The sequence below is a fragment of the Antedon bifida genome, chromosome 7 (genome assembly GCF_963402885.1).
Source record: "Antedon bifida chromosome 7, ecAntBifi1.1, whole genome shotgun sequence".
In the NCBI taxonomy this organism is placed as follows: Eukaryota; Metazoa; Echinodermata; class Crinoidea; order Comatulida; family Antedonidae; genus Antedon; species Antedon bifida.
The window spans coordinates 6,263,030-6,278,423 of record NC_136232.1 but is presented as its reverse complement, the minus strand read 5'-3'; the positions used below and the strand labels follow the sequence as shown (position 1 = coordinate 6,278,423).

Genomic DNA, 15,394 nt, shown 5'->3' with positions numbered 1-15,394 from the left:
ATGAATGAACAACATACCTGCCCTGATTAAATCACTGAATCTATAATTTTCTTTTTGTAAATGACAATACGGCACTTTTATTATGACTAGTCTACCTTTATTTTTATACTCATATATTTTTATATTGTATGTTTAATTGTTTTAAGGATGCACCATTATTATGTGTGCCGCTGTTCAAAAAACGTTTTCCGAATAAATTATATATGTGTGTCACGTGTGGACAGGATCGGAGAAAAGCTGAAGACCACCAACCGCTAGAGGACAGTATAGATAATGTGTAGCGCCCCCTCTAAACCGCGAATTGTATCCATGGATACCGAATTATTTATGCTTAATTACTGTTATTATGAATTCATCCACAGGAACTACTTTACTGTTTTTAATATCAATTTTAAATTTCAAGTAAACGCCATCCTAGATGATGACAATTTAAATAATATAATATAAATGTTTTTTAATTGAATAAATGTAACGCAAATTGAATGTATATTAATTTAAATTTTTCAAATAAATTATTTGTTTACCGTATCAACAACAAAGTAATTCGGTTCATTCGGCCATTTTTCTTCGTAGATGGAGGACGTGAGTTGTAGATTCTTTTGTACAATATAAACGTTTTTGTATACATTAGTTGTCTGACATCGACTGAATATATTTTAGATAAAGTCTATTTATTAACATTAATAAATAAGAGGTAAAATGACGACGGTATTACCTCAGAAAAGTGGAACGTACACGTTTGCCAGTCAACCACGATCGGTACCGCAACAGCGGAAAAAATACAGAGAACCTGCAGCAGCGGCTGCTGCAGATCAAAACATTGGGTAAGTAAGAAGGATTGTAATTTAGTCGGATTGCCATTTAGTCTAGGCCTAGGCCTAACTTCCATCTAGGCCTAGGCTTATGATGATTAGTTTAGATAGAAAGTTTTGGCCGTAGCATAGATGTAGAGAAGCTGTAGTCTAAGTTAAGGTAGGCAGGGCTAGAACACTACCGATTACTGTAGAGTAGGCCTAGGCTAGGCTAGCCTTATTAAATTATAAATAATATTAATAATGCTCAGCTGTCTATAATGGTATAATATTTTTATGTTTGTTTTCTTATTTTATAGAGATGGATTGTACGGAAATATTATGTACGACAGAAGAATTGTCAGAGGAAACACATATGCCCAACATACATTGCCAGCAGTAAGACACTATAATATTACACCATTCAGTTATTAGTCATATTCATCTTAAACTGATGAAATCATATTTTATATACAGAAATACCACAAAAAAAACACCTAAAGAATACGACATAAACTCTTAACCAACTTGTCCAAAACCATCTAGTTTAAATGTGTACCTTTCAATATAAAGAATCCATTCAGGTGTACGCTCTGTTTACACTATCAAACTAGTTTTACCAAAAATGTGTGATGTGCCCAGATATGGTATTGAATGATGTGACATCATCATGTACATATATGGGGACATCACATTTTTTTGTCTCATAAAATTTGATAGTGTAGACAGCTTAATGAGTAGATAAATTCATATTGAATTAGGATTTTTTTGTTGTTTTGTTTTTGTATTGATGTCCTATTCTTATTTTAGACAGCACAACCTGATCCAATTGAAATTCAACGACAACAGGAAATTAGGAGGAGAAATGTGGCGCGGAAACGAGCAAGAGATCAGTTAAAAACACGATCTCCAGAACCAATAGAAGGCCGCAAACATATTGACGTTCAGACAGAGCTATATCTCGAAGAATTGAGTGACCGTGTTGAGGAGGCAGACGTTGACTGCCAAACTGACGCCTTCCTCGATCGACCTCCTACCCCACTTTTCATACCTGCCAAGACGGGAAGAGATATTGCTACACAAATATACGATGGAGATGTAAGTTTAAAATATGAAATACTTATCTTACTGTAACTTTATTTGATATTGCTTATGACAAATTTTTATTTGTTTATTAAACAATTTCTGATGAATAATAATAAACTTGTATAAATTATTTTTATTATTCTTTTCTAGTTGTTTGACTTTGATTTAGAAGTTAAACCAATCTTGGAGGTGCTAGTTGGAAAGACTGTTGAGCAGGCTTTACTAGAAGTTATGGAAGAGGAAGAACTTGCTAACCTCAGAGCTCAACAGAGAGCGTTTGAGGAGCTTCGTAATGCAGAGGTCGTAGAAACACAGCGTCTTGAGGAGCAAGAGAGACGACACAGAGAAGAGAAAGTAAGTCTACATCTTTTTGTTTACTAAATGTTGTTGATGATGAAACATTTTATTCCCATTATATTTCAAGGGAGGATCCAAGATTTTTCAAATAATTTCATTTTACAGTAGCTTCAAAAGGGTGAGTGCCCCAAAGGCAACAGCCTCCTTGATCCTTCCCTGTACATCATATTCAAGATGGGCATGACTTGGTTGCTTATCATATTACCACCATATATAAGCATATCACTACCATATTTGGGCAAATCACACTTTTTTTTGTCAAACATAAACGCTTCTAACAATGGATATAACCATTTTCAAAGTTTTTTTTTAATTAAATGAATTAATTACTCTGTTAAATGTTGCCCTCTGCCAACTGACTAATGAAAGACAGACATTAAATTAATGCAAAAATCATTTATAATATTTTGTTTTTTATTTATTAGGAGAGGAGAATGAAGCAACAACGAGAAGTTCTTAAGAAAGAGCGTGAAACCGCAGACAAGATTGCTGCAAGAGCGTTTGCACAAAGTTACCTTGCCGATTTGGTGCCGTCTGTATTTGGTACACTTAGTGACAATGGCTTTTTCTATGATCCAGTTGAGAGGGATGTTGAGAACGGATTTATGCCATGGATTATGGAGCAAGTTGAGAAGCAGATTGATAAATCTATTTTAGGACGTACCATGATAGATGGTAAGTGTACTTGCTTTATAAAGCTCTGTCTACACTATCAAACTTTATGTGACAAAAAAAAATGTGATGTGCCCATATATGGACATGATGATGTCATATCACTACCATACTTGGGCATATCTCTACCATATTTGGGCACATCACACTAGTTTGATAGTGTAGACACATTTTTATTTGGTTTTTTTTTACACTCTTGATATGCCCAGTGGTATACTACCAACCAAGATATAATTCTCTAATTAAATGTTTATCTTTTTCATAGCAATTATAAGAGATGTTGTAAAAGCGAGGGCAGCAGCATACTTTAAACTTGAAGAATCTCAAAGAGATGCAGAGAGAATAGCACAGGCAGCACAAGAATTGCTAGATCAACAATTAAATTCAGATGCAGTTGAGGTATGTTCACACTCATTTAAAAAAATCCAAATAAAAGAAGTGAAAATATTTTTGGAATGTTAAAACTAGTAGGAAAAAAATATGGGCTGAGAGAACGAAATAGTAAGCCTAGCTATGGAGACACCGAGGCTCATAGTTTTGATCAGGAACTCGAATTAGAAAATTAAATTTGTTTTATATTGTGGATGAAACAATTAAACAAACCCACTGCCATATATCGAAGGCCAGGTAGCATTTTTTAATGAATTAATAATTCTAGTTGTAACATTTGTCTTTTATATTAGGGAGTTGATCAGGCTGAGCCAGCTGCAGAGAGTCAACCAGAAGCAGTAGCAGACACAGGAGGACCAGTTGAAGGGGAAGGAGAAGAAGGGGGAGGTGAACCAGATGATGACGAATAAATAATCAATTTCAAATAAATAGACCTCCTTCCATCTGTTTAAAATAATAATACCTCTTACATTTAACATTTTAGGTGCCATTAAAGGAAACTGATTTGGCAAACAATTTAATGAAAATGTGTATGTATAAATAATATAGAACGTATTTGGATTATTTTTGTGAATACAGTTTATATAAAATGTAATTGTATAAATATAAATTATAGTTTGTGTATTAAAATCATCTCTGAATGTAAAATGTAAAAAATAAAACGTTTTGTTGTCAACTTGATGTTCTGCCTTTAATTGATTTTGTTTTGAGTATCGCATTAAAAACAAGTTTTTTTTTTAAACCAGAGAGAAATTTCTGATTATGTATTAGGATTGATTAGGTTAGTTATCCTAATACACTATTAGGTCACCTACATTTAGTTTGTGGAAAAATCAATAGCTCGATTTTTAAGCTCTGTCTACTCTATCAAACTTTATTTGACAAAAAATAAATTGATATGCACATATGGACACGATGAAGTCGTATCGCTTCCATTTTTGGGCACATCACAACTAGTTTGACAGAGCTTTAGAACAATACAAAATAACAAAACATTTTCTGTTATGTGTTTTTATTTGCCTATAAAATTTACAATGTTGGTTTTATTAAACTGCCAACCTCAAAAACATTGCATCATGTTGCCTGCCTGTTTAAGAAGATAATATTAATTTATACAAAGTTCGTTATACAGTACAAGTTCTTTTGACATTATCAACCGTTATGACGTCACTGTAGTTTCGCAAGATTCATTGGATGTGTTTGACTCGGGTGATTCTTTTGATATCATCGGTTCGTCTTCAGAATCGCTCTCGCACATTAAACTCGACGAGCTAATATCATCAACATTAATAAGTTCATCATCATCTTTATTCTGTGATGACGTGTCCGCTTTCGTCGGATGACGAGACTTAATATGCCGTTCTAAATCACGTCTACGCACCAGCACCTTACCACAGAACTCGCATCTGTACGGTGTTTCTCCTTCCGCGTGCAGACGGATGTGTTTGTTGAGGTTGCTTGGATCTCCAAACGGACGCAGGCAGACTTTACACTTCAACGGCTTGTAACCTGTATGTGTTCGTAGATGGATCTTAAGTCCATATTTTCGAGAGTAAAACTTTCCACAATAAATACACAAATGTCCTCTTTTACTTTTTGAGGCTTGGGACGTATTCTGCAGAAACAGTTGTGGTTCTTGAGGAGGCTTTTGGTGTTCTGTGAGTTTTGAATTACTTGGGCTTGAACAATTGTCTGTCGGATATGGGGGTAGGGTATGAAACGGCCAATGTCGGATAACACCAGCCCTAGGTGGCATTGGTCGATGATCACTTCCTCCTCGAAATGAAAAATCAAGTGGATGCCTATGATGTGACTCAACTGCCGGTGGGATATCGATATGATTATGAGTGCAGCAGGCACAACCGTACAAAACGCATGGAGGTGGAGCGTTAAGATGATGAAATGGAACTGCGCCGAGAGATGCAGGCGATAAATTGAACGATGGGTTAAATAATCGAGAATGTAGCCGAGATGGAACATCGAATCCCGAAGGAACTATAGGAGAAGTGTTCGTTTCTAATTCCAGCGGCGAGAATTGTTTTCCAGATATTTTATCGATATGATCTTTTGCTTTGTTTGTTTTTACTTTCGATCTTCGGTGGCTTTCCTCACATTTTCTTACAGGTTGGAACGCGCGAAAGCCACGCGATGATGATTCATTTTGTGTCATTGTATGATGCGCCAGAGACCTCAGCAAAGAAATATCAAACATAGGATTCAAATAGTGGCTTGATTTGGTTGACCATCCAAATGGCAAGCCTAAGTCATAAGAGTTCTTGGAACAGGAGACAGGCTGACATGAAGAGAGACGCATGGTGGTTGCTTTCAAAGAGTCACTGCCACAGTTAAATCGTATGTGCGCTTTAAGCGTATTTGGATGACGGAATGACTTGGAACAAAACTGACAAATGTAGCGTAACTGACCTAAAAGATATAAAATAATGAACAGTTATTAGACGTATACTAAACTGGGAACCATTGTGAGCGGTGTAGAGATATGACAATCATAATATATAGTATAGAGTTACTACTGATGTGTACTGACATTACAACAATGTTGCGGACAGTAGGACCTTCCCATTTTACGTACTTCTCATTCACGAACCGTATTGTTTGACCAATGGTCAAGCTGCAAAGACGTCCAGCAAAAAGTAAAGTCCATCCACGTCCAAGCACCCAGCATTTTAGCGCGTACACTGTTGTGCGTACATAGTTTCCCACTATGACTGTTAAGTTCAACAACTTTGTGCAATTTTCCGATGGTTTCAAATCAATTAAATCGAATAACTTGTAATGCAATACGACAAGCTTTTCTCACATTTTTTGCGGATATTAATGGAATGACATACCACTGAAACAATTTAGGACGTAGTAATCGATTCCAAGTATCGATGAGCAAAAGCCCCCCAAATATTTGGGATATTTACGGTTGCTTTGCTTGAGTTTATGGCCCTTGGGATTGTTTGGTCAAAGAACCAAGTACACCGTGCCAAAATGGAGACAAAAGCAGTTCGATAAATATTTTTTTAAAGAAAAGGAGTACAGTACAGTACAGTACAGTAACAATGTGTCATTCTCAGACTTCAATTAACTATAAGTTATTGATAAATCAGTAGATATGAGAATTAACTAACTTTTGGTGTCATTCAACATTTTTGATAGTGTAATGAATTCTCGACATCCGCGCGCGTGTAGCTTAACGATATAGACAATATCTTATTGCGACTATACTACTTTCAAGGAAAACTATGTATATCGTAATGGCCAATTTACACAGACGAGCGGTAACGGTAAGCGGAGAACCGCGTATTGTCCCACGTAGAATCTGTGTCTACCCTAAGCGGAAACCGCCCGTCCGCTCCGCGTTGTGTGTAAATGGTCAAACGGAATAACATAGATTCTATATTTGTATTACCGTTACCGTTGAAAGTATAAAATTAGAAAAAATGCATCAAATACTACTCTGATAACCTTTTGTTTTTGTTCGACATTTAGGCCTAAATGCGAGAATTAGAATGACAGCAAAAAATCGAATTAAATTTAAAAGTCTGTATCTATTAATATTGTTCATACCTTATTTTGCCGCTTTGAGTTTCGTAGTTTCCCAATGTTACGGTTTTATATACTGCTTACATTTGACAATTTCATTTAACTGATTATGTATAGAGAAAGAGGTGGTCCGCGTCTCAGCACACCATGTATCATGTGAAACTTGGTTATCCTATAAAATCGCTTTAATACCAGCGATAATCTGGATAATCAATGAAGAGGTCCCAACTCGAGCGAAACAATAGCAAACTATCTATCCATAGTTTCCGATTATCCTATCGAGTATGTTTGGAATGCGACAAACAACAGGTATTCCATAATGATAAACGTTGATAAGCCCGGATCGATATCAATTCTTTTCATATGTGAAATAGGGAGGGGACACACACTGTTTTGGACAAAAATCCGCCTACTTTGCCACGACACCTGTTGTTGCGATTTCGATCTGCCCAGCGATAGCTTTTATCTTTACGGATTATAACAGTAGACATTCCATTACGGTGCTCTCTGCTACCTTCATTAATTATTTATTATATATTTGCCCGATTTGTTTACTAGATTGTTATGCTCTCATCAGAAATAATTTGTAACGTTTCCGATTGTGAAATAATAATCGTATACGTTTCCAAAAACAGATGATTTGTTTTTAAAATCTATATTTAAACATCATCATTAGTCGTAATATATAAAGAATTTTTCAAGAATTAATGATTTTGAATTAAAAAGCTACCAAGTTGTATTTGTTTAAAACTATAAATATAATTCGAAATGATTTTGATTGACGAACGATTTAATTTTTGTACATTTTTTTTTTAATTAGGCCTAAAAAATAAAATAAATATAATTCGAAATTATTTGCATTGAAACAGGGCCGCGCGGTAACAGGAGGGACCAATGCATGTTTCATTAATCATGTATATTAGTTTTGTTTATTAAAATCAACTTACCTGTGTGGTCACGTGATGGTAACACTGGTAGAATGTTCATTATACGTTGCAGCTTGTCTGAGTACCAAACAAGTAGCTCTTCGCCGATGAGTATGCGTCGTGTTGTCCGGAGTATAACTTGTCCGTTTGAGTTGGTAGATGCCTCCGTGTTCTGTTCATCGTCGTTCCGCGCGGCACTGATAAACCGCATCCACCGCTCGCCGCTTCCTTGTGTTCCATCGCTTGCGACTATTTTACCCCCTACACATTTAATCTGCAAACAAAATAAAATTTTTGATTTGTACGATAACATATCAAAGATACGCTCTTCCGGGATCGGAAATGTCGTAAGGAACTTCTCCCTCCCACCCGTTATTGCTTGGCAAAATATACCGCGTACCAGCTTTATTTGTTTTAGGCTATTACAGATGGAGACAAAATCGTAAAATTCAAAACAAATTCATTTGGTCGACCAGAAAATAAGACTTACATTTCACATTAAAAATTAATTAATTATTTAGTAATATTTGAGTATTATTTATTATTTTTATTTCAAATAGTTTCTGGACAATGTTGAAAACGAAAGGCTCGTAAAAGAAAATAACAACACGATTTAAATTAACGTTAAACTTTTAGCGAGAAGGACGTAAGTATAGTACGATGGGAATTTAATGCTCACCAAAATAAAAAATCAGGTTGTTGACAGTAAATATTAATGGATTTAGTTAATGAATGACGTAAGGTTAAGAATTAGCAAATAGATGGTATTATCAATGTAGAAGAATTCATTTATTAATCCTAATTTACAATTGACTTGGCGAATGTTCTCACGGTGTTGATTGACCGTTATAGTCAGCCTTGTTATTGTGATCGTAACTAAATCTCAAATAAGTTAAGCATAACACCAACAGCTAAAGCTCTTCACAACTTAATTTTAAGCGGGCTACAATGCTGGATTACAAGCGCTTATTTTGACTGCTTTTGTTGTTTTTTATCTTTATGTAAAATAAAAGTACCTGCTGAAGCTATACGTTTGTACACCACTTGAGAGTTTACCAGCACCGAGTGATCCTTATAAGTTCGTCTCTGAAGTTTGTATTCATTATCCAAAGGGTGCTAGATGGGAACACCCTCTTATATTTCAAAACCCCTAATTGCCAGCAAAAGCTCATATGGGGACCTAAATTGTGTAATCGAAGATCACGAAGCTATACTGACTGGGGCTTGTCGTGAATTTCATTTCAGATGTTTTATAAACTAATATTACTAATTTATAGGTCCATGGTTTTACATTCAGGCCTATTTACAGGTCTCCTTTTTAAAATTATAATTAAAAATATTGGTTGTTTTGTTTGGTTACAAAAACCTCAAAATTCATATTTTAAAAATAAAGTGTATACTTGATAAACAATATGGAACATTTTTGTATTGGGGCAAACACTGTGACTGTCACCATTTTTCAAATCCAACGAATTTGATTTTGTTAAGTTAATGCTTTTATTTAAAAACATTACATTTGGTGTATTTTTTTTGTAGTTTCCATTTTTTTAAGTCGTAAGATATCGCGTCTGTACTACATCTTAATTTGAAAAAAGTTATCTGCCGTTTTCGAAGTACGAGATTAAGTTAAGACAACGTTATCGATGAATTGACTCACGTAAAATTGCTAAATGACGTCACAACAACGAAACCTATTTTTTAAACATGGAAAATTAATGAATATAAATGTACATCATACCTGTAACATATAGGGACTAGTACGTTCATCCTTCATGCAATCACCAATACGCAGTTCGCCCTGCAACGAGCCTAACAAAAAATCACCAGGAATCTCAGAAGCACATAAGACGCCAGTGTCGTCACCATCTCTACCTAGGCCGGCAGCATCACCCCTCAGACCCCGCAAGACGTGAACATTTCCACCAAGCATTTTTTTTTCTTGACTTGTTGTCAGGGTAAGAACACCTTGGTGAATGATCGGCATAGTGGGTCCGCTCGTCTTTTCTACTTGTAACCAGAAAGCGGGTGGGAAAAAACTAAGTTATAAACAGCTGTTTGTGAAAGAAAATCATGACAAGTAGTCCAATGTCATTTATCGCTTTTATTTCTAAAGGGGTTTGGTTTAAGTCCATAACTTGTTGAATGAAGTTTGCTATTATGTCAATGACTTGTAAAGTTGCACGTATGTGCGCACATTATTACATTACAAAGAGCATAATGACATCCGTCTGGCCTACGTACATGAATCTCGTCCGGGTTTCTGCGCATGTACACAATTCTGTTTAACTTACATGGGTATATTAACCTCCAACGTTTATCTTATCTATCCTATCTCTTTCTTTTTCCCCTTTTCGGTGATTTTGGATTCACCTTGACATTTAAAGTCCTCCTTTGGGTCACTCCAATTAAGGGGACACCCCAAATTAAGGACACTTTCCAGTGAACGAACGAGGGGGCAACAAAACAATATATATTTTACTACAGTCAATCCATATTTCAGAGAACGCCATTTACGGGACACTGCTGTTTATTGGGTCCCGATGCCCCCTCACCCTTTTTATTTTGGAAAATTGGCAAGGATAACCATAAGCGAATTAATTCACTATCCTTCTTAAAGGTGGCAATCCTGTTCCCATGACAAACATATACATACGATACTCTACATAAACAAAGTTTTATTACAAGTATTTGGGAGTGGAGTTGTAAATAATCATTAGCAAAAATGCTGACAATGACAGGATTTGAACCTAGGACCCTTGGATTGGTAGCCGGGCATCATAACCACAAAGCCACAACACCACTCGAAATCTGTAGATTTGTGCTTAGGAAGCTGAGCTTGTTCTTTTAAATGTATGTAAATCGTCTTATTCCACACAACCCCCCCCCCCCCCCCCCCCCCGCTAATGATCCCATTCAACCCACTGTGGTGATATATACAGTGCATTTGCATAGTAGCCACATTTTGTATTGATTTGACTTGCTATGTATTTGCATTAACCAGTATATGAACTAGTACTTATCGATTTTCTTTCATGTTGTTTAATGTTGAAGGCTATAGAAATTGTTATTCCATGTAAGTTTAGATTTAATATTTTTTCTGTCCCCTTCTTCCAATGTTATGAAACAGTATTCACAGATGGCACATTTTTTAATAGTAGGTGTATAATTGTGTTATCAATAAGGATCCTGTTTCTTACATCACAGCAGCTCCATGTCAACAAATATTTAGAATGGCACTGTGGTGTGTGCACTATGTGTTATATCATGGAGGATTTAATTCATTGGTTATAATATTATAATTGTGATCGGAGATTATTTTTATTCAATAAAACGACAGTATTTTCTAATTACTGTTAATATTATCAACCTAATATTGTTCGAATCTTGCATTTGCACGACTAGATAATCGAAGGCCTATTAGAATTATATTTTCCCTCCCAGTATCGATTTCAGTGTTTCGTCAACACGATCGCAACACGAACATTTTATCCTAAACCTGTGCTAAATAAATCGTTCAGTGTATTAAAAATAAACAATTCAGCAACCAGTGCGAAACTTGTAACTAAGCTTACGGTTCATTTAAAAAGTATTATTTTCAAAATAACTTCAAAACGGCATTCGATAAATCGGTAACGTTTACCGAGGTCGCAAATATCGAACGACTAGTGTGAAATAAAGTAATAAAAACAAATAACAGCGCATTGCATGAAACGAAGACCGGCAAACCTGTTGATAACTACCCGGCATATCACCTTGTTTTCCCGGGTTTGCCAGCTGGTAATGACGCAAAATCAATACAAATTTCATTTATAAATCCTGCGCCTGTTTAAACATTGAATCAAACCAGCCAACTCCGATTACCATTGGTCGATTGAAACACCACTGCTATCACCGTTTTCCACACACAGACAACAAAACCCCAGGCTTAGGTGTGTATGATTAGGGCCTAACAGTTGTTCGTGTTTACTTACTGCGTTCTGTTTGTTTACTTGTAGTATTTTGCGTATTGACTCGGTGTTTTGTCCGTGTATATTTTATGTTGCGCTTACATAATTAGATTCTACTCATTGTTAACAAGTGGGTGACAGACGCATTTTCTGATTAGATATCAACACGCTAATTATCTTAATTTAGGCTGCTATATTAATGAGTTAATTGGTCACAATGCGAGACTGAGTTAAGTATAATGTAGAAACATTAATCGCACCAGGGAAGAGTGTAATATTTTACCCTGATCCCATCATGACATTCGTGTTTTTAATCCGGACGATTTGGGTTCTCATAGGCCTACTGCCAACTTAATACGTCACAACATTAAATTGTTCTGTTTGTACTTTTTATACAATTCCTATTTTACTACTGCAGTATTTACACTCTTTAAATATTAATTTAACATTTATAGATGGATTGTATACACTAAACAAAATTTTGTAATAAAATTTCAAATATATTCTCAGAAAAATTAGTATCACAGTGATTCGTTTTTAACCAAATTATGAAAAAAATTAAAATTAAATCAGATGTTGAGAAAAAGCTCAAATAATTTTGTTTTAATCGGAAAAGTATATATAGCATACATATTGAATATGCCATTTTAATGTCACATATTTTACTCAAAAAACTAATTTAAAGCAAAAATAATCAAATTGGCCGCCAGCCAATGGGGTTTTCGTTGAATTTAAACATTTATGACATTATTTTTTACGTTTTTTTTTTCTACAGAAGTGATTAAAATAACCTTATTTAATCTGATTAAATTAATCTTAATTGTTCATGTTTTTGGGGGACAATACATCTTAAAGTTGACATTTGTTAATAATATTGTAGGCCTATGTCTATCAAACCATCACCAATATAATTCACTGGTATGGGTATAACATTATAAAAGTTAGGCCTTCCTTCCTCCGAATCGTTTTCGTCATTGAGGGCAGTAACATACATTTTTCAAGAATGTGTGGGAATTTTATACAAAGAAAACACATGTTAAAAACGAATACACGAGGCAACAACAAAGACAGTCGCATGCGTGTTGATATAACATATACCAAGTACTAAATCGTCTTAAAGACTTAGCAATGATGCAAGTTAGATAATAACGCAATTTCTATAAACAGACAAGTGAATTAGCAAGAATCAGTGAAGAGAGTACGGTGAACAATAGGCGACTTGTGCCGCTCATATGTCGCATGAATACACGTCAATCGACTGCCAGTTTTGGCAGTTGCACCCGAATCGGCGCGGTTACACGCGTCATCGATAACAATACATCGTATAGGACATAATCTATATTTACCATGTTTCGTTTGTATGTCTATAAGAAAGAGTTAATTGTCACACAAGTGGATGGTGTGTTTGTCCTGCATTTAAACTTTCTAAATTTATTTAATTTTAGATTTAGTCGATTTTATCCGTTGAATTATCACATCACTTACCACAAAGTGGGCCTTCTGTCTAGCATTATTCAGGGGTTCAAATGCGAATGCCCTTTGGGACTGGAATAATATGAAAATATAATGAAAGTGTTGCATTGGATTTATATAGATTATTATTTTGCACGTCGCTTTGAAATTAATGGAATGAATGAATATAGGTGTCAAAACTTGAATTGAAAATATAACAATGGGTTGAACAATGCTTTAGTCTCATTCAGTGTTTGAAGTTAAGAAAGACAATGATATAAGTGAACATTTTCTATATCTAGGCATATTTTTTCGAACTCCTATTTCGTTTGTATTAATATCAACAATTAAGTTAAGGTACATTTTATATTTTGTCGTCTAAAGGCCAATTTACACAGACGAATGGCAACGGTAAGCGGAAACCGCGTAGCTTGTCCCACGTAAAATCTGGATCTATCCTGAGCAGTAACCGCCCGTCCTCTCCGCGTTTTGTGTAAATGGTCATAAGGAATAACATAGATTCTATATTTTTATTATTATCGTACCGCTCGTCTGTGTAAATTGGCCTTAACACTATCAGGGATCACACATACGTACGATGAACTGATTGCGCGTTAAGCTCTCTCTACACTATCAAACTTTATGTGACAAAAAATGTGACGTGCCCATATATGGATATGATGATGTCATATCACTACTATACTTGGTTATATCACTACCATATTTGGGGACATCACACTTTTTTGTCAAACTAGTTTGATAGTATAGACAGAGCTTTAGTTTGGGTTTTGAGAGTGAACGAACGCGTCGTAAGTTTCAGATAGGACAGGTTTGGAGTTTACGATTTACATTATTTTTAGTGGTTACTATGATGCCATCCAAAGTAAAATAACATAGAAAATGAACATGTAAAGGAAACTATACAGTCCTATATATTATTTGTATTAAATTTAATGACCGGATGAATTATGACGAACGTGACAAAACAGCACAGGCAAGTCGTTAAATTGGTTTTTTTTAATCGTCCCATCCTAAACCGGTGACAGAATGCATGTTAAAATGTGTGTTGAAATTAACACAGTTAGCCATGACAAATGAATAGATGCAATTGAAACCGAGCGATAGGCCTAGAATTGCTAAACAATTGCAGACCAGACATTTTAAGTAATCAGTGCTACACAATTACATCGTTTAACGTATGGGAATCTACCCAGCTGGGGATAACACACTGAAGATCGTCGGTTAGTGAGGCCGCTTTACTTTAACACAGTCACTTTAGCTATCAGTATTGTTTGCACGGTTTGTTTAAATGATGCCATTGGGAGTTTGACGCAATCTGTTAGTAGTTTACCCATGTTTGTTTATTTCATCTTCATTAACTGATGAATAATACAAATAATACCATTTTTGATGAATGATTATCAACCATTCGTGCATAAACAGCCACCAATATGAAATAAACTGTGTAAAAAAACAGGCTGCCCGAGTTTAATTTAACGACTGTGTCAGGATTCGGACCGGTGGTATTTATACATGATTTCTGCCTTAACGTGGTAGGAAAAAAATGCGTCTCCGTTGTCCGGAAAAAACTAAACGCCGGTTATGCTTTTTTCGAGCACTGGTTCACACACGTACGTTTCGGAAACAGCGTATGAACGATTTTGTTCTTAACACACATTTCCAGGATTTCTTTTATGCAACCACTGAACCGAAATCCGAGTTCAGTGTGAACGTTCTTTATCGGTAATAATATTTTAAAACACACAGTTTTTTTTACGCAGTATACGGCAATTTGAATTGATCATAGGCTATTAAATTTTATATTAAGTTCAGAAAGTACTTCAGTTACTTGCAGGGCTCGATTTATCTTTTTCATACTAGCCCCTGTAGATTTTACTAGCCCATAAACTATTTTACTAGCCCACTATTGATACAGGTACACTTGGTACTTAAATGATCTGTACCGTGTTTATTAATTCTCTACTAGACCTACTGTAGAAGCAGTGCCAGTGTGTTTATTAAATGGGGTCCCTTCATGAGTACAGTATTAAGGTCAATTTACACAGACGAGTGGTAACGGTACGCGGAAAACCGCGTGCTTGTCTCACGTAAAATCTGTATAGACGGGCCCTGAGCGGGTTTCCGCTCACCGCCCGTCTTCTCCCCGTTGTGTGTAAATGTTCAGAAATTACATAGATTCTATATTGATGTTTTCCGTTTACAT

The 15,394-nt window shown here is 35.5% G+C and overlaps 3 protein-coding genes across 3 annotated transcripts in view; 2 read left to right on the top strand and 1 right to left on the bottom strand.

The window, feature by feature from the left end:
- The window catches only part of LOC144849134 (putative methyltransferase-like protein 24), a 39,492-nt gene that overhangs the window by 5,200 nt on the left and 18,898 nt on the right, over positions 1-15,394 (top strand). The gene's annotated exons all lie outside the window — the stretch shown is intronic.
- On the top strand, positions 566-3,977 carry LOC144847746 (radial spoke head protein 3 homolog B-like). The gene is made up of 7 exons (XM_078704254.1): positions 566-824; positions 1,112-1,190; positions 1,602-1,889; positions 2,028-2,231; positions 2,660-2,909; positions 3,172-3,305; positions 3,590-3,977. Exons 1-7 carry the CDS (start codon positions 700-702, stop codon positions 3,704-3,706), a joined length of 1,197 nt encoding a protein of 398 aa, XP_078560380.1. The 5' UTR covers positions 566-699; the 3' UTR covers positions 3,707-3,977.
- On the bottom strand, positions 4,385-9,997 carry LOC144847930 (PR domain zinc finger protein 13-like). Its single transcript, XM_078704526.1, has 3 exons — positions 9,510-9,997; positions 7,793-8,045; positions 4,385-5,720 (listed from the first exon to the last, which is right to left on the bottom strand). The coding sequence occupies exons 1-3, from the start codon at positions 9,753-9,755 to the stop codon at positions 4,456-4,458; spliced, it is 1,764 nt and encodes a 587-aa protein (XP_078560652.1). The 5' UTR covers positions 9,756-9,997; the 3' UTR covers positions 4,385-4,455.